This window comes from Rhinichthys klamathensis, unplaced genomic scaffold (assembly GCF_029890125.1).
Source record: "Rhinichthys klamathensis goyatoka isolate OS25496 unplaced genomic scaffold, OSU_Roscu_1.1 h1tg000348l_1, whole genome shotgun sequence".
Lineage (NCBI taxonomy): Eukaryota > Metazoa > Chordata > Actinopteri > Cypriniformes > Leuciscidae > Rhinichthys > Rhinichthys klamathensis.
Window position 1 is genome coordinate 130868 of NW_026606860.1, and position 24764 is coordinate 155631.

A 24764-nucleotide genomic window follows, 5' to 3' on the forward strand; every position below is an offset into this window, starting at 1 on the left:
CTCATTACGTTGATAGAAAACGTTCTTAGAACAATGTTCTTGGAACGTCTTTATGATGTTTTTTGTGATTGATGAACGTTCTCATTACGTTGATAGAAAACGTTCTTAGAACAATGTTCTTGGAACGTCTTTATGACGTTATTTGTGATTGATGAAAGTTCTCATATCGTTGATAAAAAACGTTCTTAGAACAATGTTCTTGGAACTTCTTTATGACGTTTTTTGTGATTGATGAACGTTCTCATTACGTTGATAGAAAACGTTCTTAGAACATTGTTCTTGGAACGTCTTTATGATGTTTTTTGTGATTGATGAACGTTCTCATTACGTTGATAGAAAACGTTCTTAGAACAATGTTCTTGGAACGTCTTTATGATGTTTTTTGTGATTGATGAACGTTCTCATTACGTTGATAGAAAACGTTCTTAGAACAATGTTCTTGGAACGTCTTTATAATGTTATTTATGATTGATGAAAGTTCTCATTACGTTGATAGAAAACGTTTTTAGAACAATGTTCTTGGAACGTCTTTATGACGTTATTTGTGATTGATGAAAGTTCTCATAACGTTGATAGAAAACGTTTTTAGAACAATGTTCTTGGAACGTCTTTATGACATTATTTGTGATTGATGAACGTTCTCATTACGTTGATAGAAAACGTTCTTAGAACAATGTTCTTGGAACGTCTTTATGACGTTATTTGTGGTTGATGAAAGTTCTCATAACGTTGATAGAAAACGTTCTTAGAACAATGTTCTTGGAACGTCTCTATGACGTTATTTGTTGTTGATGAAAGTTCTCATAATGTTGATAGAAAACGTTCTTAGAACAATGTTGTTGGAACATCTTTATGACGTTTGTAAGGCTGACTAATTTGATCCAAGGGCGGCATTCAAATTAGCGGTGAAGGTCACATGCGCGTTCCGTCTCTTCCAATGGCAAAGGGATTTTTAATTAAATACAATACATTCTATCTTATGTATTAACTCGTTTCATCTGACTCCATAAAATGAAAGTGTTTTTCAATGATATCTGTGCATCTTTAAATAGGCCTATACGTTAATGTTTGACTATTCCTTTTAACTCCAATGAAAATAAAGTCAAAGTCTGTTAGAATAATCAAATATAACAATTTATTATGTCAGGTAAATGTATTATAACAATTCCATAATCAATTGAAAGATAATCAATGCAAATCATCAAATGTTTTAGGATTAGAGAAATAGATGCAAACCCAACATTTAAGAACTACATGAGCTAGTCCTCATGGGCTATACTGAAATACAGAAAAAGCCCCGATTCCTTGCTGCATTCCATTAAATAGCCAGAACTTCTTTTCAATGGTAATTTGCATTCAGGTTACACCTTATTTGGGGGGTAGGGGAGAAAGGCCACCTTTCTTTGTGCCAGTTTCTCTAAACTTCTAAAAAACCTTATTACCTTTTGTTTTACTTATTTGGAATGAGACATTTGTACCACTCATTCCTGAGACATTTCAAATGATACCAAACATAATACTCAATGATAATCATTCACATCAAACCATACATATATTCTTATGTGTGTTTTAGGTGATCTGTATGAAGGGGAAGGAGTGGGGGATGAGGGGAAGAAATGTAGATTAGGATGATTCAGAGGTGAGACCTTTGTCTCCGGGGAAGAGGGGGGAAGCCAAATGTTAATTTGCCAAGGTCCTTTGTCTCAATAGACCATGTGGTCAGATATTGTCTCTTCAACAAGTTTTACGGTCTTACAACGTTATTTGTGATTGATGAACGTTCTCATTACGTTGATAGAATACGTTCTTAGAACAATGTTCTTGGAACGTCTCTATGACGTTATTTGTGATTGATGAAAGTTCTCATAACGTTGATAGAAAACGTTCTTAGAACAATGTTCTTGGAACGTCTTTATGACGTTATTTGTGATTGAGGAAAGTTCTCATAAAGAAAACGTTCTTAGAACAATGTTCTTGGAACGTCTCTATGACGTTATTTGTGGTTGATGAAAGTTCTCATAATGTTGATAGAAAACGTTCTTAGAACAAGGTTCTTGGAACGTCTTTATTATGTTATTTGTGATTGATGAACATTTTCATAACGTTGATAGAAAACGTTATTAGAACAACATTCTCAGAACATACTTATAATGTTATTAGTATTTTCTGAATGTTATATTTAGGCTATCATAAAACGTTCTGGGAACATGTTATTTGCTGAACATTCTCATAATGTTAAGTACACTTGTTAACAAATGTGCGCTTCTTAACATTAGTTTACAATCACTAGATTTGTATAATATGACTAGGCCTATATCCATATAAACATTTTAAACATCACAATAGTTTATAACACCACCCCAATAAACCAGCACTTATATAGCCTATTAATAAATTAATATTAAAATGCCGGTGCAAAATCAGTTTTTGTGTGTGTTTTTAGTAATTGTTGTTTTGGTGTGTTTGAGTGCTGATTGTTACAATTACACAGCAGAAGTTCAGTGAGATTTTTAATTGTGTAGAAAGCAAATACTGATCCTGAAATAATGACATAAAATAAATGTGGAAAATTGAACTACACGATGCAGGGAGCAGCTACACAGTGAACTCCGAGAAAACGCTACGCTTGAGCAAAAACTGTTTGTGAATAGGCTACTAAAAATGATGCCTGTGAATGCATTGAATATGTTTTGTTGTAATAGCATTAACAATTAAAAGCTACTATTACGATAACGTTAAGCGCACCAGAATGAAAGATAATATTCAGAAGTAAACAGCATAGCTGACTTACAGATTCAGTTAACATCCACAAATGAATAAGCGCGACGATTCAGGGAGCAGCTATACAGTGAACTCTGAGAAAACGCTTGAGCAAACAGTGTGTGAATTGGTTACTACAAATGATGGCAAAGTGCCCGTGCAAAATCAGTTGTTGATTGTGTTTTTAGTAATTGTTGGTTTGGTGTGTTTGAGTGCTCATTGTTACAATTACACAGTAAAAGTTCAGTGACATTTTTATTTGTGCATGGTATAAGCAAATACAGATACTGACATAATGACATACACATAGTTTTTGTCAGAATGTTTATTTTTAACGATATCTTTTGCATTTCTAATCCAAACAATGTCAAACTTGACACTGCACTTACTCATGCCCGTAGCAAGAAACCTGTCAAGTTTGAAATCCATTGGACAAACGGTTCGAGAGATGTGTGGTTAACAGACAGACAGACAGACCTTTCTGTAATTTATAGATATGCTATTCACATTATGTGAAGCACTGTTAAATATATTGAAATACATTTTGAAAATATATTATTTCAAAAATACATTGAACATAAATCTTTTAAATTGTTCCTCATGTTACATCTGTAAATGTGTGTACATATTGTGTATTTTCTTAAAATATATCCATGCCTTATATCATGTTTAGTTTTTAATAAATGTTTTTTGCAATTTTATTTCTACACCACGTTAACCATTTATATAAAGCTATATAATATTATAGCCTATTATAACCTATTATATAAATGACTTTGTGGTAAACATTGTTTTACACTCAATGCTTCATATTCTCATTCCGTTTACAGTTTGGTGATGGCCATGAGCCTATACACTTAATAATGTTAACCTCACATTTCAGGATATTTTATCTGATTATCAAATAATTCCCTCGATCAAATCTTCTTTAAATGCAGCGTGACTTCTACATTTTTTAATATGCGCGCGCACTGAACATTCGAGTTGCATTTGAACTGGAGTTACCATGGAAACGGGCGGGAGCTCAACTTTGGCTCAACTGACGACAAGCAGCAACTCCGTCTCTCACTGTTGGTTTCGCTAATTTCAGGTAAGTTTAGTCCCCAAAATTACACAAATAGTACATAAAAATGTTTCAGACACATTCTTTCATGGAAATAATAACACGCTTCCGTTGAATATTTACTTTATAGAAATGGTTTAGTGTCTTCGGGAAACGTCCGTTAGCATCTCAACTGTTAGGCTAACGGTAAGTTAACTAACTTAGAGGTGACGTTAGGTTGACTAGACTTTAGCTGTAAGTTTAGGCTTTTAACCTTGATTCGAGGTTTTGTAAAGGTTTTAAATGCCATTTATGCCTAGTATTAACATCAATGTCACGCAACCGCTTAATTCACAGGTAACGTTAAGTTAACGTTAGTTTCAAGTCAGTTGAATCAACGTTTTATATGAATATGCTCTTTTAATTTGACGTTAAGCATACAGCCGCACACATATACGTTACACACAGATGAATAACCTTACTACAAAAAATGTATATTCCTTGTCAAGCTACTTTTTTTTTTTTGATGGAAGTTTTAATTTTCAGGTGTAACGTTAGCTAATCCTTTACAATGTGTTATTGAACCTTTCCATTGTATAACCTTTCTCCATTGAAACAATCTCCATTGTTAAAAGCGCTATATAAATGAAGATGACTTGACTTGACTTGACCTTTGTAAGCTACATTTTAATATTGTGTGGTTTAATATTTATAGTACTCAAAGCACAGCCTAAATAACTTAAGGGTTAACATTTATGGAGTAGCCACACTGTTATTATTAAATGTTTATGAAATAATAAATCACCATTAGTAACATCAGTCAATCTGTTCACTTTACAGACGGGGCATGAAGAGACTGGACCACAGACTGGACCACAGTGCTAGTTTGGCACCCCCACACTACTTATATTTAAGGGTTAGTTCACCCAAAAATGAATATTTTGTCAGTAAGTATACACCCTCATGTTGTTCCAAAGACTTCCATTCATCTTCAGAACACAAATTACGGTAAGATATTTTTCTAGGCAATTTCATTCTGCCAGCCCAGGAAGTTAGTAAAGACATTGTTAAAATAGTCCAATGGCGCTTTTCCACTGCATGATACGGTTCGGCTCGGCACGGCTCGCTTTAGCTCGGTTTGCTTTTCCACTGCAGTTAGTACCACTTCAAAGTGGGTGGGATTATAAAGACTGATCGTTTATAGTTTATCCGCTCCTCGGCAACCAACGAGATGAACGTCTGCACTTCGTCCACTGAACACTATTCAGCTATTTATTTTTTGGAAGTTTTTTTTTCTTTCTTTTTTCTTCAAGCAAGTAGTTTTAAAACAGGTGCTACAGCGGTGACTGTTACTGGCTATTTAAATCTAGCGGGTTTGATGTCTCGCAAATACAATGACGCTGGTAGTGACGATTCTGTCTGACCAATCAGTGATCTGCAGTGTTTTCACGTCACATTTTAGTATCGGTACAGTATGCTTGGAACCTCAACAGAGGTGGTACCATTTAAAGCGAGCCGTACCATGCAGTGGAAAAGCGCCACAAGTGACTACAGTGGCTCAATCTTAAGTTTATCAAGCGACGACAATAATTTTTGTATGCAAAAATAACAACTTTATTCAACTATTAATTTTCTTATGTGTGGGCCTCTGAGTGAGTTCTCAAAATTGCCGCACTACATCGAGACTAGGGCTGTGAATCTTTGGGTAGGCAGCGAATCGATTCGATTCACGATTCATAGGTTTTCGATTCGATTCAAGAACGATTTTTGCAAATTCAGAAAGATTCAATTCGATGCGATTCACATTAAAATTCGATGCGATTCGATTAATTCGATTCGATTCTTAATTTTTTATATGCATTCATAGGATTATTTAAATGCTTCCCCCAATGGGTCTTAGTCAGGGTGTGAATTATACAGCTGGCTTCGGGGGTCAGAGAGTGGGAACAAAAAGAAAGAAAGAAAAGAAAAAAAAAACGACATTTTGTCTATTGTTAACGTTAGTCCATGTTAGTTTTTAATGAATCTATTCATATAAAAAATATTTCCAAAGCCTATTAATTAGCATTTGTAAAAATGTAAACCAAGATTTAAAAAGGCTTTAAAAGTATAGTTCATCATGCTAACTATTTTGTAGGAATGGATACACAACCTAAAGTGTTCCTACATTAAACATCCTTCCATTGTGAGACTAAAAATACCATGAACTTTCCCAACTAAAACCTTAACTAACGTTTCCTCATGGAATAGCTATACTCTTTGTTTTCTCTTTATCCGACTGAACATTTTCCTTGTGATTCTGAAAGAAAACGCGCCGGCTGTCTACTTGTGCTATATTAACGATTACGAATGCAACTTTAATGCGCATCTGATTGATGGATAAACCACGCGCTCTTATTTCAGTGTAATTAATGTTGTAGTTATTTCATCAGTTCAGTTTAACGACATTAAGTTACACTTCATTCATCATTCATGATTAATCGGTGTACATTTTAGACACCTATTATACGTTTTCTCTTTCCATGTAATAAATGCGCACCCTTGAATAAGTGGGGTTTTACTTTAACTGCTCAGGACGGGTATGACCCATTTCCGTAAAACTTCAGTAGGCCTATCTTAAAGAAAATAACGGTGACGTTTCCACGCAACGAACGCGTTGTTTCATAGCAGTGACCGCGCAATATATGGCAGCTTTATCAATGGCTTGCTTTCTCGATAGAGAGCTGTCATCTGCTCATGTGAACACCAATGGCTGTCCTGAGGGGAGCTCAAACATGGACTGCTCAAAAATCTGCAGATGAGAGCTATATGGGACCGAGCGCGAGCGAAATCCAGTGAAAGATGGTAAGAGTGCAGCGAGTATGTGAGAGCTGTGAGGACGCGAAATGACGCCGCACAACGCCTCATTAATTCGCGCATGTAGTCATTTAATGACTGTTTTTATGTTTTAAAGCACTGAATCGATATAGAATCGCAAATTATTCGATTCTTAGCATTTTAAATCGAATATTGACCGAAATAAACGATTCACAATTCGAAATACATGTTTCAAGATCGATGCATATGCATCGTCAGGATTTGTAATCGATGCATCGAGAAAACGAATGAATCGTTACACCCCTAATCGAGACCCATCTACGTCATCTTCTCAGTTCTCGCTGTCTCGTGAACTCTAGGGCTGGGACGATACACCTATCTCCCGATTCAATACTATCACGATACTTGGGTGCTGATACTGCTGATATTAGGATTTTTTTTTAAGAATTGCGATTCGATATTGCGATTTTTATTTTATTTTTAACACTAGACCATCAGAAAAAGTTAAATCATACACTTATACAGACTGTACAAGCTACATGATGTATAAGATGAGTCATATTTACAAAAACAATTCATCACATCTCTCTGACTTATTTCAGAAGCATCATACGATAGTACTACATTCTCTTAAATAAATGATTCAATAAATACATTTTGTAAGTCACTTGTTAAACAATGTAATCGATAATTATTTTATGCGTTATTTTAAGCTGGTTTAGGGGCCGATCACACCTAAATGCGTTTTTGGCAGTGAGAGGCGCCTTTTTTCAATTGATTCCCTATGGCAGTGCGCGTTCTGTACGCTGTTTATACACCCCAGGCGCCTCGCGTTTAACCGCCGGTTGCGCCTCACGTTTTTGGAGTTAAAAAAAAATCAACTTAGAGCAGTAAATGCGCTGTCCTATGTTTTTTTTCCACTGTCCAATCGAATGAATGGAGAGGCGGGTCTTCCGTTGTAGTTTTGAAAGCTACTGTTGCTTTGAACGCCGGAGAGTGCGATGATGGAGGATAAACTTGTGGTGCTCTCGGGGGTTACCAGGAGCTTAACGACTTCACAAATCATAACTACCACAATGTTAACAGAAAGTAAACAAAGTTAATAAAAGGCTGATTTGACGTTTACTTGACTGACAGGACAGCTGTTTCTGTGTTTGCCTACCAACAAAAAATGCAGTTCACTGCTCGTTCGGTTTGATTGGGTCAGTGCTGTCGCTTCGCCACACGGACCGTTTATCCGCTCGGCTCAAAGTCCAAATGGCAGCGCAAGCTCACTAGAGCAGACGTGTTTACTCCGATCGTCTCGCTCAAGAGATCCAGTGAGAAACACTTGAATTCAGCGAAGAACAGTTTAATGTCCAGTTTAAATCAGTTTAAAGGCAGATGAAACACCGCTGACAAACAGGAGAAACACTGTGCGCAACGATATAGTCAGAATCTGAATTGAAACTGAATCCATTTAGCCTAGCATGGATTTACTGTAACGTTAGCCTAGTAATATTAACTGCACCATGAAATGTGGGATATACATATTGAATTGTATGATATTATTAATGTAGACAATGTATTAAATGACTAATGGAATATAATTACAGTATTTAATAATGTATTTAACTGTTAGGCTACTGTTTTTCATACAAATACCATAGAAACCATAAAGTTACATTTTGCCATGATAGTGAGGTGCTATAGGCTGTGGCTTTATCTGTGGTTATCATGATCTAAATGCATGATACTGGATGACCAATGGTTAATTTTAATAAAACTCAAACAGTCAGAATATTACATTTTACCAAATAAAAATGTGGTCCTTAAATAAAAAACAAACAAACAAACATGTTACTGTTTTTGTTAATGAACATAAATTTAACATAGTCGTATTAGCTTGAGTTAGGATGTAGATTTACTGTCAACTCACTGTCAAATATGCATTTCGAGACAAAACATGTAATTTGAATATTGCCGTCTGCACTGCAAACTGCTGAAGAAATATTTTTCTTTTCAGATATTTATTTTGTTAAGGAAAAATGACAAATGTTTGAATGTTCTACCTCAGATTTTTAAAACCACAACGCTCTGGTTTATACAACTTTCACTTAGGAGCAAAAATCTGCCTTTAAACTTGAAAGAAATAAAGATTTGACATTTATCGTGATAATTATCGATATCGACTGATATAAAAAAAAATATCGTTTGTGATAATTTTTTTTGGCCATATCCATAACTTCTATGATAATTTGAACTATTGTATTACAGAAATAATGATACTATTAGGTTGAAAAGACAGTTTGTGAAGCTGTTTCATGACGTCTCTGGGTCAGCACAGCTTTAAAAGTTGCGATATGATTTTGTCAAAGGTTTAATAGACAGACGAAATGGAAACAAATCGCGTGGGTGTTTGAATCGAGATCAAGTTTTTTAAAGATGAATCGTGCAGCTCTATTGTCTTATCTCTCTGTATATGAGTAGCGCAAGGGCTTTTCAATGCATTCAATCTCACGTCGCTTTCACGCGTCCTCTTGAAAGGGATATTACGTTACTCAAAGATAACGACACATTTCATTCTCTGTTGGAACGGAAGTGACTTACTTTGGTCAACCTCGTCTATAAGCAAGGACAAAAATAAATTTAATTTGAATTAATATCGATTCTTTAATAATAAAAAAAAAAAAAAAAAAAAAAAAAAAAAAAACGTGATACCTAGGTGAATCTATTTTTTTCTCCCAGCACTAGTGAAGTCACTCAGAGGCCCATACGGAAGAAAATGAATAGTTGAATAATGTTGTTATTTTGTTTGTTTTTTTTGTGCACAAAAATGATTGTTGTCGCTTGATAAATTCGCCAGAATGAAATTGCCTAGAAGCCTACGGAGGAGTGAGCCAGCTTTCAGATTTCATCAAAAATATCTTAATTTGTGTTCTGAAGATGAACGAAAGTCTTACGGGGTTGGAATAACATGAGGGTGAGTAATTACTGACAGAATTTTTGGGTGAACTAACCCTTAAAAACGGTTTTCATTTCATTTAAATGTTTATATGAAAATATTTGTTGTTGTTTTTTTAAGCTATAATGTAGCGTTTAAAATGTATGATAATCATGAAATGTTCTACTTTTTGATGTGCTGTAAAAGTGTGTGCTTATAATTCACATGGTTGTGTTAATAAAAAAAAATTAAGTTGAACGAATGGTGCAGAATTTTTTTTCTAACCTTAAAATGTAATTTTAACATGAAAGAAAGTGGACATTTTAATGTTCTTTGATTGTTGTATTGTTAATAACATTTTTGGGGAAAGAACGCTGCAGGAACGTTAAGCTTACCTTAAGATAATGTTCCAGCAACGTTATGTCAATGTTCCAGCAATGTTAAGATAATGTTCCATGAACGTTATGCTAACCTTAAGATAACGTTCCATGAACGTTTTGCTAATCTTAAGATAACGTTCCAACAACGTTTTGCTAACCTTAAGATACTGTTCCATGAACGTTATACTAACCTTAAGATAACGTTCCAACAACGTTTTGCTAACCTTAAGATACTGTTCCATGAACGTTTTGCTAACCTTAAGATAACGTTCCAACAACGTTTTGCTAACATTAAGATACTGTTCCATGAACGTTATGCTAACCTTAAGAATGTTTCAGCAATGTTGTGCTTGCTAACGTTCCAGCAACGTTATGCAAACTTTAAAATAATGTTCCAGCAACGTTATGCTAACCTTAAGATAACGTTCCAACAACGTTTTGCTAACATTAAGATACTGTTCCAGCAACGTTATGCTAACCTTAAGAATGTTTCAGCAATGTTGTGCTAACGTTCCAGCAACGTTATGCAAACTTTAAAATAATGTTCCAGCAATGTTATGCTAACGTTCCAACAACGTTATGCTAACGTTCCAGCAACGTTATGTTAACCTTAAGATAACGTTCCAGCAACATCATGCTAACGTTCCAGCAACGTTTTGCTAACATTAAGATACTGTTCCAGCAATGTTAGGCTAACCTTAAGATAACGTTCCAGCAACATTATGCTAACGTTCCAGCAACGTTTTGCTAACATTAAGATACCGTTCCAGCAACGTTAAGCAAACTGGACATTTCAACGTTTTTAGAACATTTCAAACCAACGTTCCCACAACGTTCTTAGAACATAATTTTGTTAGCTGGGTAAAACGTGAAGCATCAGCAGGAAGAATGGGTAAATTTAATATATCTCCTCTTCTTAGGTTCAAATAGGGTGGTGAAATAAGCAATCGACATGGTTAAAATTATGAATGTTTTTGTGTGTTTTTTTTTTACAATATGTCACGTTCCAGTGGGCGTATAGTTCTCTCAGAGTAGTTCGAGAAATAGTTGCGCTCTTTCTCAATTGATCCACTGTCCTGAACAAATCGTTTTTGGGGTCGACAGCCTATAAAAAATAATTTCTTGGTTATTTAGCTTGTTTGCTGTACACCTTGTCTCACAACAGCTTTTAGACATTGTTTTGTTTTTTGTTGTAAGTCATAAATGACGAGGCAGCCTCTCGCAATGCAAATCAATGGAGACGGTTGGATTGTTTTCTCCCCGGTGTGGGCGTGGCCTATCCTGGGTAGCCCGGATGTTACCATGTGAAAATTTAACTTGAATTTTTCGATCTGAATTTGAGCAGTCGAATTTGATCAACCTGAATCTATTTTATCTGAAATTCTGTAAGTTGATTTTTTTTGCATCTGAATTTGTGACCATTGAAAAATATTAATCGAAATTCAGGTTTTTAAAATGGAAATCAAGAATTTTCATAGGCCTATTTAAATTCTAAACAAATAAATTCAGATACATGGTTTCCAAAGTAAAATAATTTCAAAGGGGTGAATTCAGAGCAAATAAATTCAGATAAATGTTTTTCAAAATAAAATATTTCTAAACTAAGTATTCAGTGGCTGTTAAATTTCAAATAGTTATGTCTCTTATTTACTTTTTCCTCAAGTGCAGGAAACAATACATGAGATAAAAGTGTGAAAAATCCACTGAAGGAAACTTTTAATCGCTACATTATTTTAATAGGCCTACATAGTTTTTTCATTTTACAAAGTGCTGTTAAAGAACATAATGGTAACTGACACCTAAAATCTACTACCGCCCCATCAAGCAAAGCAATTCGGCATGCGCTTATCAAGCGCTCACCTAACTTCTGCGAAGAAAATCTTTATAGTGTCCATTCTCACATTGCTGATTTGTTGATCCTGACGCTTTTTGGTCTCTTTATTTTTCCTCTGTCCTCTAATACTTTTAGGACGCTCGGCTGTTTACGCCGTTGTTGACAGATGCGATAAACCTCCAAACCATAGCTCCAAACCATAGACAGTATAAGAAGTGGACAGAGCCATCTCATTGGAACTCAGTTGAGACAGTTGAAGCCCATTTTTAGCGATTTTTGAGCACTTCCGTTCCTGACGCGCAGACTCAAACCGACTCAAACTAAGCTTGATGACGTGAGCAACCTGTCTGACAGACGTTAATCTTCTAGTAGCTGTGCGTGAAAACTGCCAACGTTAATCTTGCAGAGACGGGGAACTTGAGCAAAGAGTTCTTTGGTGTGAGTGAGCAGGAGTAAGTATTCCGTTGCTTTTATGGACTCATTATCTATGGGCTTCTCCCTTGACGGGACGTCCCCCCGATTGCCTGCGAGCTTCTCCTCCTGTCTGTACGGTACTTTCGGTACAGCGCGACAGAGAGTCGAGTGGTCATGACGCAATCGTTAGCCTATTTCTACTAAATCTGTTTCTACGGGGCCATAATGTAACATAGAAGGTAATGGAGCCCTTTATACATTGTCGTGTTTCTTTAGAAATAAATAATGGACAAACGGAGTCTTTAAACGCCTCAGATGTAAAGTTATTCGCCAAAATGAATGGGAGTCAATGGAAATGCTAATGCAAGTGAAGTTCTGCTACAACATGGCGGCACCCGGCCGGCTTCAACTTCCGGTCGATGGATTACCCCCTTGCTCCAAAACCCACGAAAATGCTCCAAGTTAAAGTATGGCGCGCTCAGCTTCCGGCTTCCCATATATGGGCTTGTAAATTGTAAACGTACAAAAGGCCAGTGGTGGAATGTAACGAAGTACAAATACTTCGTTACTTTACTTAAGTACATTTTTCACGTATCTGTACTTTACTTAAGTAGAATCAATAGTGCATACTTTTTACTTTTACTTCGTTACATTTTGCAGCAATTATTATACTTTCTACTCCACTACATTTCTACAACGTTCTGTTACATTTTTGTTAAATTTTCTGATCAGTTTTTCCCCTGCCAAAACGTCATCCTGACCGTCCGTTCATCGCACGTTTCTGTCTCACCAGTGAAGTTTGGTTGCCATAGATATATCAACCCGGTCAATCATATTGAACATCATTATATGAGTATTAGGTTGAATGAGTTAGAATTAACTGTTTTATTAATCATTAGAATATAGACATTAAGAGAATAAATTGTCATTGTGGTACTTCTACTTTTACTAAAGTAAATATGTCTCTGGTTATTTGTACTTTTACTTAAGTACTGAGATTCAGTACTTCCTCCACCACTGCAAAAGGCTGAAGTGACTGAACGGAGAATCTGATAGCGGTCACTTTTGATTTTACTGATTTCAAATAGCCTACTGTCACGGAGATCGGGTTGATATCTCAGGACAGTTTTTCCCTGATAATCTTTCGCGGAACATGATCTTTCTTTTAGGATATGTTTTTCTGCATGCTTAATTTTCTTAGTGGACTCCGGTCCCTCGGTTGTTGATTATGATTATGATGATTATAATGTCCATAAACTAATTAAAAATACAAATGACTTTTATTTAAAAAATAGCTATAAACACCTAAATGCATTTTTTCGTGTTCTTATAGGCTATAACAATGCGGTCAACTTAAATAGCTTTCAGTGAAAATTAATAACATTCTTTTAAAATATATTTAATCCGCGGATTTCTGACCTTGTGAACATGATAATTTTGTATATCAGTTTCACACATGTAAATTGAAGAAATGTAAACCCTCCACATGACTTTGTGAAAATGTTTATACATTCATAATGTCAAATAGGCTAATGTCAACATATTTGCTATTTTAGTATTACCCTGTTTTTTAGTATTGCTATGATCCCTGTCTTAAAAGGTAAGGGTAAATGTGAGAAGAAGAAAAAAAGAAAAAGAAAACATTTTAAAAACCACGAGGACAACTGTGTCTTATTCCGGAGTTTTGTTCAATTCTTCTAAATTTGACATTTTACCATGGTTGACGACAGTGAATTGTGCGGGTTTTTAAAAAAAATGTATTTTGTTAGTTTGTTTTTTGAAGAGTTAAAATGGGCTCGTTTAAAACTAAGTACAAATGGTCAGTTGTTTTATATTCACCCAACGAAGGGAATGATTTGGTTGGCCAGCTAATTGACGTTCGCCTCTTCAGGGTTATACGTAGAGCGGTGCGCTTCGTCTACTCTTAAGATATTACAATATTGGCGAAAAGTTATTTTAAACGATTAAGGAAATGGAGGTAAACGGTGGTCCTGCAAACCCCGCAGTGATCGCTGAGGTATCGTTCTCGTTTCAAGATGAACTGACTGCGACCCTTCAAAACGCGCTCGGTGTTGCGGTAGAGATCGCCGTTGCGGAGATCACCAGACTGCTTGACAGAGCGCTGAGAGATGTGCAGGGCAAGATTCAAGAGGCTCTTCGGGACAACAGTGCGCTCAAGTTTAGGCTGCAAACTGCTGAAACGCAACTTTCTACTGTGTGTGGTCGCCTGGATCAACAGCCACAGAGACTCGATGATTTTCTCATCGGTAGTACCAAACAGTTGGTGACAAACCCTCCAATCAGCTGTGGCAAGGTTCAGCGTGGGGGTCGGCAGTTAAATACCCTTAACGTAGGACAACAAACCGAGCCCACTGTGAACTCGGAACATGATTATGAGGTTTGTGGATCCAAGGGAACTAACGTTAATATATTCCAGCGAGGATCAATCCGTGGGAACCAAAATGGAGGCGCGTGCGCTCAGACTTTAAACTCGGATACACTTGAGGAATCAACTCACTATAGATTAGATGACACAAATGGTAAGTTAAGCTATTTTGATGTCTAAAGACGAATGCATAAATTAAAGTTTTAAATCAGTTAAAATGACCGACTGTTAATGATACCTTTAAAACTATTGGCCCATTTTGACTTCATGTTTACTCTTTCCTTTTTCATTTTACCCCATGTGAGTTGTTATTAGCCATAACGACATATGTTGCTGTATCAGTAGTAGTGATGATAACCGTATCACCTCATGACAGTGTTCAAGTTACACTTGCTTACACACTGTAAATATATATATATTTTTAAATGCAATTCTTACAGAAAAGGCTGCAAAAATACCATAGTTAAAGCTGCAGTCTGTAACTTTATTGGGTTAAAAATTATCCAAAATACATTTTTGAGAAAGTACATAACTCGCCAGTGTTTAAAACTATCTGGTTGCCGTAGCTCGATTCAAAACGGTAAGCTTGTAATAATGTTTTAATTCCAGTGGTACTGGTGGATTTCTGCGGGAAATTTGAGCATGTCTTTCCGTCATTACGTCACATCTGTACACATAAACGAGGAGTCTCGGCTAGTATAAGCTATGTTGCGTGTGAGGATGTTGGAGGTAGAGATTTATAGCCCTTTCTCACAGCACACTTGATATAATTAAACTTATCAATTTGATGGCAGATCCAGAAAGGTTCAAGCGACAATCACCAGTGACAACAGGTTCACCCGTTGTAAAATGCAAAAGACTTCGGAGTGGCTACAGAAAAAAAGAGACTGCAACCCGGCCCATGCGAAAACAAGGATAAATATCTGAAGGGCTTTAAATGTAGTCACGCAATGCTGATGTTGTTAACATTTAATGGTTAGTTCACCCAAAAATGAAAATTATGTCATTAATGACTCACCCTCATTTCGTCCCAAGCCCGTAAGACCTCCGTTCATCTCTGTAAGGGTTCAATCTTCAGCTGGCTGGCAGGAGCCGCCACTGGCAGGTCACGTGACCTGTCAGTGGCTGGCTGGCAGCTGCCAGTCTGAGACTGGCATGTCACATGACCTGTCAGTGGCTGGCAGTCTGCCTTTGGCAAGTTTCAGAAAACATTGATTTTTGTGTTTTGTGTTCCTCTCTTTCTAGCTCATTTGTTAGGAATCTGTTGATATGATTATGTTCTTTAGTATGATTGATGTTTTGGGGACTGTTATCCCAATATAACCAGTCAAATGGCCGTGATCCGACTGGCAGCTTACAGACGCTTGCTCGACGCTCATCCAGTCAGTCGCGGCTGATAGTGCGAGTATAACGCGTTGCCTGACACTCTCGCTGCATGGAAATAAATTGTTTTCTTATCATGAATATAATGTCATGCCTTTATTCTTGTGTATGATTGACATTTACAAAGACTATTTACAAATAAAACCCAAGAAAAAAACTATTTACAAATAAAAACAAAGAAAAATATATATTTACAAATAAAAAACAAGAATCTATATAGGCCATTGCTTGTCGCACTTAAACTATTATTCAACACACACACAGTGTGCAGTTGCAAAGAAGAATAGATGCGTGACATTATATTCATAATAAGAAAACAATTTATTTCCTTGTAGCGAGAGTGTCAGGCAACGCGTTATACTCGCACTATGAGCCGCGACTGACTGGATGAGCGTCCAGCAAGCGTCTGTAAGCTGCTAGTCGGATCACGGCCATTTGACTGGTTATATTGGGATAACAGTCCTCAAAACAGCAATCATACTAAAGAACATAATCATATCAACAGATGCATAATAAATGAGCTAGAAAGGGAGGAACACAAAACACAAAAACTGTCAAAAATCAATGGTTTCTGAAACTTGCCAAAGGCAGACTGCCAGACAACTAGCCAGCCACTGACAGGTCACGTGACATGCCAGTGGCGGCTCCTGCCAGCCAGCTGAAGATTGAACCCCCACTCGTTCATCTTCGGAACACAGTTTAAGATATTTTAGATTTAGTCTGAGAGCTTTCTGTCCCTCCATTGAAAATGTATGTACGGTATTCTGTCCTTGTCCAGAAAGGATATAAAGACATCATCGAAGGAGTCCATGTGACATCAGTGGGTTAGTTAGAATGTTTTGAAGCATCGAAAATACATTTTGGTCCAAAAATAACAAAAACTACGACTTTATTCAGCATTGTATTGTCTTCCGGTTCTGTTGTCAATCCGCGTTCAGTAGGGGTGTAACGGTACATGTATTCGTATTGAACCGTTTCGGTTCGAGGCTTCCGGTTCGGTGCGCATACAAACCGAACGATTCCTTGGACCATTTTTCCTGCCGACAAAATTCGCGCTGGCGCGATCACCACAACGTTGCGCAACATCAAATGGCAAGCGTAATGATAGCGGAACGAAACTGCGCTACTCATTATTGTGCTTCACGGACCGTTTATAAGTTCGGACCAGCAACATCTGTGCAGCGCGAGCCGATCTCGATCAAGCGACACTGTAACTACACAGCGCTAAGAGATCCAGTGAAGAAAACATTTGAATTCGCCACTGAAGTAATAACATCGCTGCGAGATCTAGTGAGAAGCATTCACATTTCTCCGTTATTAACCGTAGATCTCTATTAGATCAAACAGCGCTGACGTGGACACCAGGAGAAATATTGTGCCGTGAATGAACTAGTAATACTTTACGTCCACAGACCAGCAACATTCACCATGGATTTAAAATAGTAACACTAACTGTAACCAGTTTGGCTGGAATAGTGAAATGCTTTCAAGTACTTCACACATCTTTTTCCAGCACTTCAAAACTCAAATATTATATAAATAAATATATGAAGAGTTCAGATGCAAAAGCCTCTAAATGCATTTGAAATTTTCTTCTAGAATGATCATTTTTATGAAGCTTGTATATTTAAGTTCAGTAATTTCACTCAAATGACAATTAATAGGTAATCTTCATTGCCATTTAAGTGAAATTACTGAAGTTAAATATACAAGCTTGATAAAAATGATCATTCTAGAATAAAATTTCAAATGGCTTTTGCATCTGAACTCTTCATATATTTAAATGTTATTTTTAATGTGATGATGACCAAAACATTATTTGTTCATCCTTCAAAGATGACACCCATTTATAGACCTAAAAGTTTCAAGATGTAGGAAAACTCATACTTATTTAAAAAATATTATTTCATTAAACAAATAGGAAATTCTCTGGCATTTCTTACTTTTTGCTGTATCGAAAACGTACCGAACCGTGACTTTAAAACCGAGGTACGTACCGAACCGTGATTTTTGTGTACCGTTACACCCCTAGCGTTCAGTGACGCTGCTGACGTGTATCTGGTGCGTCCGTGTATTCAGGTTCAAATAAATATGGCTGGGCAAAAAAATGCAAGTCTTCCTGTGTCGAAATCCTTAGACATGTTTGTGAAGATTGTTTTGTTTACAGCGTGCGTCTTCCTCAGACTGTAAACGAAGTTTGGGCGCACCAGATTACACATCAGCAGCGTCTTACGTCATCAGCATCACTGAACGCGGATTGACAACAGAACCGGAAGAGAATACAATGCTGAATAAAGTCGTAGTTTTTGTTATTTTTGGACCAAAATGTATTTTCGATGCTTCAAAACATTCTAACTAACCCTAACTAACTCTCAACCCTTTAACAATTTGAGAACAAAGTATAATTTCCACGGTTTGACGTGATATGATAAGCGATCGTTAGATTTAATCAGCGCGATTTACTGCAATGCTTTTTTTTCCCTTAGTTGGTCAGAACAAAAGTGGATTTTAATTACTTGTTCAGATTACATTTTCCGGTGAAAATTCTTATGTTGGTCATACTTCCAAAAAGTAGAATCCGTGATTCCGAATGAATGACAGAATCCACACCGGCGCGGTGACTGACATTCTCCTCAAAACATTGGATTCATCCGCGCCGTGCCGAGGCACAAACCATGTAAAGTTGATAATTCCGCGAATAACTGCAATTGCAGATTTCTAACAGAGATGGCGACAGAGGACAAACTACGGACTGCAGCTTTAACCAAGTCGCAGGTTTTACCAAGTTATCATATACTTACCATAACCTTTAAATGGTTTAACTTCACATTATATGTCATTTTACTGTGCGATTATATTATTATATAATCATCACCTATGATTATATTTTATTTAGTTGTATTTCTTATTTTTGATATTAGTAATGTACAGTAGGGTGTTTTTTACGGGTACTTTCTGTTGCTTGGTTAATGTTTATTGCATTATTTTAGTTTACCCTGAACAAATATTGGCCATGTTTTATGGACAGGCCACTTACAATGAACTCTGATCTGATCAATTATGTGGCTTTCTATTGTACCACCTGTATTATCATGGGTGTTAGCAGTACATTTTAAGGTAAAAAGCGATTTTGATAGCTAATTGGTTTATTAACGTTATATTGCTTAATGAAATATACTGTTATACAGGCACCAATATGTCATTCTGTAATACCTGAAACAGTGTCGCAGTATTTTTTACGGTGATTTATTTTTGCAACCACAGCTGCCAGTTTTGTTACTGTAAATTTCACAGTATCTTTTTTGCAATGTATACATCTATTGCTACTGTGCATGCATAGTTTGGACTGGATTTATGAAACTTAATGAGTTACTCCCTTTTCAGACATCAAGAATGATCAACACAGTATGACCAAAACTGACCAGACATGTGCTGGGACAGTTACAAGTGAGAGGTCATCCCTTGAAGTGGCTGTAAAAGTGGAGAAAGATGAGAGTTATGATGACCCAATCCCAGTGTCCCTCTCTGTGGTGGAGGAGCCCAACTCAGACAGCCTTTCTCTGGCTCAGTCTCGACTATTGGAAGACTGGAGACCTGAGCCATTGCACACAGAGAGCTGCCAATCAAACATGCACTTTCAGTCCACCAACCAACCCCTAGGTTAGTACTACTTTTGTACTGTATATAAATAATATGCCATGCTAGTTGGGTGATATTAATTTGCACCGAGTACAATTATAAACTGACAGATCCATTTAAGCACAGTGATTTGCCATATTGCAAGATTTTTACATGTAGTTTTCCCTTTTCTCTGCCTCTAGACCTAGATTTCCTGTCGTCCTCAAGCTCAGGTCAACAAGCCCACTTCCCAAAGCTCCACAACAACCATTATAAGAGTCTTGTTTGCCATGCGTTTCCCCCCGGCCGGAGCCCTTATCATTGTAGCCTATGTGGGCGAGACTTCAACCGTAAGCACCATCTCAAGATCCATCAGAGGATCCATACAGGAGAGAGGCCATACACTTGCTCTATATGCAGCGCACGCTTCCGTCACGCATTGACACTCAAGCGCCACTTCCGCCTTCATACGGGAGAGAAACCTTATGTTTGCGGTCAGTGTGGAAAAAAGTTTCGAAATGATGGTGGATTGAAGGTTCATCAGTGTTCATGACAACAGTTGTGTAAATTCACTATTAATGTATGTCTTGTGTTGGAGGACGAATCCAATATAGGGTCCAAAGTTATTAAAGGGATAGTTCTCCTAAAAATGAAAATTCTGTCACCATTTACTCGCACATGTTGGGGTGACTTTGGTTAATTTTCAAAACTAGAGATGCACCGATGTATCAACCGCCGATATTTATCGGCCGGATTTTTATCAGTTTAAAACTATCGGCTATAGCATGAAAAAGGCTGATGTAACAAACCAATGGTTTATTAGTTAACTGTGTGAAGGCACTGAGTTGTTTAATGTATGTTGCATAATCCAACATTTTTCTCTGGGCAAAGTAATTAAATACTTCCTAAAACAAAATTAAATCTGTACAAAATGCAGCAGGACTCGACAATAAGGACTGCCCGTTTGGCCAGCGTGAACGACGCTCGGGACAGTTGAGTTGAAGGAACTGTCACTGTCCCGATCAGGCCAGTGCTGCATCTTCACGGAAGTTTGTCCTTTGCACTTGTTTATAAGCCTTGCGAATTTAAACATTCATATGCAAGACGATGCGAAAGAGAACTCGATTCTACTCACTGTGTGAGAAGTTTTGTGTGCGCACACATCCAAAGTTATAGACCATGTGCAAATACTGAATTGAGTTCTTTCACTTCTTCTAATTCACACAAAATTATATCAAAATGCCCGTCTTGGCGAGTATCCTTGTAAACATAGTCGGTTATATCTTAAATAAACATTTGAGAAATAAAATGACCGTGTACTAGTATAATATTCCTGCTGCTTGTTTTATTGTTAATCAAACAACAAAAGACAAACAAATCGCTCACTACTCTTGCCTAAATAACGTTTGCGACTTTAATAAGGATTAATGTATATTTAATTTAAACAATGAAGAATATATTTTTCATTTGATTACTTTATTTTTGTACCTAAAAACTACTGTTAGACCTGAAAAGCACTGTTTATTTCATATGCATCTTTGTTCTGTTGTATTTATGTTGAATGTTAAATGGATCCAATCCATATTCAATAGAAATTATTGGTAATGCTTTAGATTACAGCCCGGAAAGTACTGTGCAAGTAAGAGGAATTTACAGTGTAACTTTCTGTAATTATTGTGTACCTATAAAGTACTTACATGTATAAGGGAACAATATGTAAAGTTTGGTGAATAAAGGGGTAACAACCAGGAGAAATAAAAAAATATTTATACTGTAAGTATTATAGAACTAAGGGGCACTTATTCTACTATTATGATACAACAATCTTACATTTGGCAAGTGGTGCTTGTATAATAAATAAAGGTTTTCGAGTCAGTGATATAAGATTGTGTATGCATTTGTATTGTACTTACCCTGTAACTACATGGAACAAGAGGGTAACAAGCACCACTTTAATTTACAGCCCGCAACGTCACACTTACCCTGTAACTACATGGAACAAGGGGGTAACAAGCACCACTACATGAAACAAGAGTATCTTTCCCCAATATTTAAGCAAAAGTTGCAATAATTTTCGTTTTCAGTGCACTTTTGTTAAAAAAGATTACTTTTTTAAATGCATAGATATGTACCCTGTAATTTTTAAAAAGCCTATACAGTATGTAGCCTACTGGTTCACCATTATTTCAAAAAGGTATGTTCTTGCTAAATTGCTCCCAAATGTAAGATTGTTATATCATAATAGTAGAATGAGCACCCTTTAGTTCTTTAATACTTACAGTATAAATAATTGTTTAATTTTCCTGGTTGTTACCCCTTTATTCCCCAAACTTAAAATATTGTTCCCTTATACTTATATTGTAAGTACGTAATAGGTACACTATAATTACTGAAGATTACGCTGTAAAATCGATTTAATTACGCAGTACTTTCCGGGCTGCATGTATTTTTGAACTGCTAAATTAAAATGATCAAAACACTAATTTTAATGACAAAAGTTCAAATAAGCAAGTGACAAATATCGGAATCGGCCAATAGTTGTTTGTCAATCTGTATAGGCCAAAAAAATAATAATCATATTGGTGCCTTCCTATTCAAAGCACAAATTAAGATATTTTCAATGAAACCTGTTTCTGTCCCTCCATTGAACTTCCAGGTGACCAAAACTTAGAAGATCCAAAAAAAAGGTTATAAAGGTGTCAAATTGAATCCATATGAATCAAGCCGTTTAATTCAAGTCTTGTGAAGAGATATGATCTCTTTTATATGATGAACAGAGTTAATTTGTTTGAATGACATGAGTAATCACAGAATTTTTATTTTTAGGTGAATTATCCCTTTAAGATAATATTCCTGCATTCATCCCTGACAGGACTGTCCCTGCTTTGAATAAAAAGCATCCATCATGTGAATATTTGTGCCATTATACCTTTCTTTCCCTTAGATTTAAAGTGCCTGACCATAGGGCCCTGAATCTGGGCAGTACTCTGTTGTGTAAGTCTTTAATATGAACAGTTAGATTGAATCTTCACTCCAGAAATATTGGACACAGTCTTTTAACAGATTTCGTTTTTTTTTTTTTCTGATACCCAAAACCAGTTAACAGATAATCTTATCTGATACCCAAAATCAGTTAACAAATCTATATTTTGTCTGGTGCCCAAAACTGTATTAACTAAAATTCTTGAGGTTAACAGAGGCGTGAAATAGCAGAAAGTAGGTGACGAAGTGATGACAAAAAATGAGCAAGGTTTATTGAATAATCAATATACTTTGTATGTTTCAATGCTCAGACTTCCTCTGAACTTCATCCCTACTTCATCTTAACTTTTTTCTGTACTTTTTTCCTGTACTTTGTCTGACCAGCCAAAATTATACCAAACCAAAAGCAATGGAAAATGACTGTTTCTCAACATTGTTCTGTGATGTTAAACACCTAGAGACAATCTCTTATCTCTAACTTGTGAAGACAAATATCCCTTGATACCACACAATCATAAGATTAAACAACAATAAATAGCAGTAAAATAATAAGTTAAAAAAAAAAGTAATAGAAAAATAAACAAATGGTTAAAATATACATAAATGATTACGGCATTTGATTAAATTGAATAATTAAATGATAAATGATTATGATTGATTATAAATGAATATTTTTTTTTTTAAAACCCCACAGATGTATGGTCGCTCTTTTAAAGCTACACACACAGGTTGCCATTAAGAATCTTAAATACTTAAAATGAAATATTGTATGTATTTTTTTATATTGTACCATGAGCTGTCATTTCAACTGATAATATTTAGGTATTTAGCCTATTAATATTAATATTAGCCTTTTAGGTATAAAAGAAGTAGAGTGGCACAGAGTCCTAGTAAGAGATAATGTTCTGTCAGTTTCACTAACAACAATATTTTACAGATACAAGTCTGCACGTTTTAACCAGTGCTACTTTATTGAAGTTGTGTTGAATAGGATTAGGATATGCCATTTAATAAGTAATTATTTCCATACTTGAGTTGATATGCCTGCTAACCAAAGTCCAGGTCAGATGTAAGGCAAAACATAAGTTCAAAGCACTGGGGAAAATAGTAAATGCTATATTATAGTTATTTTGTAGTCTGAATCAGTTTGTGAAATTAATTAATTAATTGTTCAAATCTTGGATTTGCGTTTTAGAAAGTAGTTTCCAACCCTGCGATGAATTTCTGTTCAGGATTGTGGTGATGAAAATCTCTGTCTTTCTGCTCTCTGCTTTGTGCAAGTTAGTGACCAGTAGTTTGCTTGATCCTTGCTACAATCATCTTGTAAGCAGATGAAACAGAACCTGTATATGCATGATGTGCATGTCACGAACTTGCATCCTTTTTCATGCATAATCAGATTGTGACACTTGGGACAGGCTCTGAACATTGGACAACCAAGCACTTTACTCTTTGGATCGGATACCACTTCGCAGGTTAGCAGTGTGGAGACGAGGGGGCACAGCTTGTTGGTGCAGGCAGCAGAAGTGCAGGGGTAGAGGCAGGAGCCACACAGGCGCTGAGTGGTCAGGCATTGAGTACAGTGAAGCAGTTCACTTGTAGTACACCCTTTTATACATGCAGGTTTCAGTGCAGAGAAAGAAACTGGGCACTGGAAAAATGGAAGATATGGGTGCTAATTAATAAACATTTGCAACTTGAGACTGATGGGCTTGGTTCAGACTGTAATTAGTGACAATTAAATGAAGTTAATATGCAGTGCTCACTGTGTTTGTGGGATCTGGGTTTTTTCCATTTGGGTCTGGGCATTTTTGAGATGCAGAAGTGTGGACGGATTGGTTATCCATTAGTGTTTGAGAGGGAGGAGAAAGCGCCTTCACAGACTACAGAAGATAAAATGACTAATTTGATCAGTGTAATCCAGTGACTTAACCAGTAGCACTGCCAGCACTAGTGTGCATGAGGCTTTACAGTCTTTTTGATCTGCCATTTTAAACTGCTTTATATTTGACTGGAACATTATAGTTATAAGCTCAACGCAAAATGTCTTTAACAAAAAAAGTGTTCTCACCTTTAAAATATTTCCCTCCTGGCCAAGATCATCAGTCTGATTGTACACCTGTGAATTTCCTACAGAACAGTGATTGGCAATTTTTGGGGGGCTTTACAACATCTGAAATGTGCAATTATACGATTAACAAGCTTTGGTTAGGCATGTTGCATCG

At 36.4% G+C, this 24764-nt stretch overlaps 2 protein-coding genes across 2 annotated transcripts in view; one reads left to right on the forward strand and one right to left on the reverse strand.

The window, feature by feature from the left end:
- The window catches only part of si:ch211-284e13.4 (insulin receptor substrate 1-B), a 49575-nt gene that overhangs the window by 24397 nt on the left and 414 nt on the right, over positions 1 to 24764 (reverse strand). Inside the window, exon 2 of the transcript XR_008803721.1 lies at positions 24611 to 24669. The gene's annotated coding sequence lies outside the window, so the exon portion shown is untranslated. The remainder of the gene's footprint in view (positions 1 to 24610; positions 24670 to 24764) is intronic.
- On the forward strand, positions 13987 to 20866 carry si:ch211-284e13.5 (uncharacterized protein LOC793850 homolog). Its single transcript, XM_056232562.1, has 3 exons — positions 13987 to 14710; positions 19324 to 19599; positions 19761 to 20866. The coding sequence occupies exons 1-3, from the start codon at positions 14143 to 14145 to the stop codon at positions 20108 to 20110; spliced, it is 1194 nt and encodes a 397-aa protein (XP_056088537.1). The 5' UTR covers positions 13987 to 14142; the 3' UTR covers positions 20111 to 20866.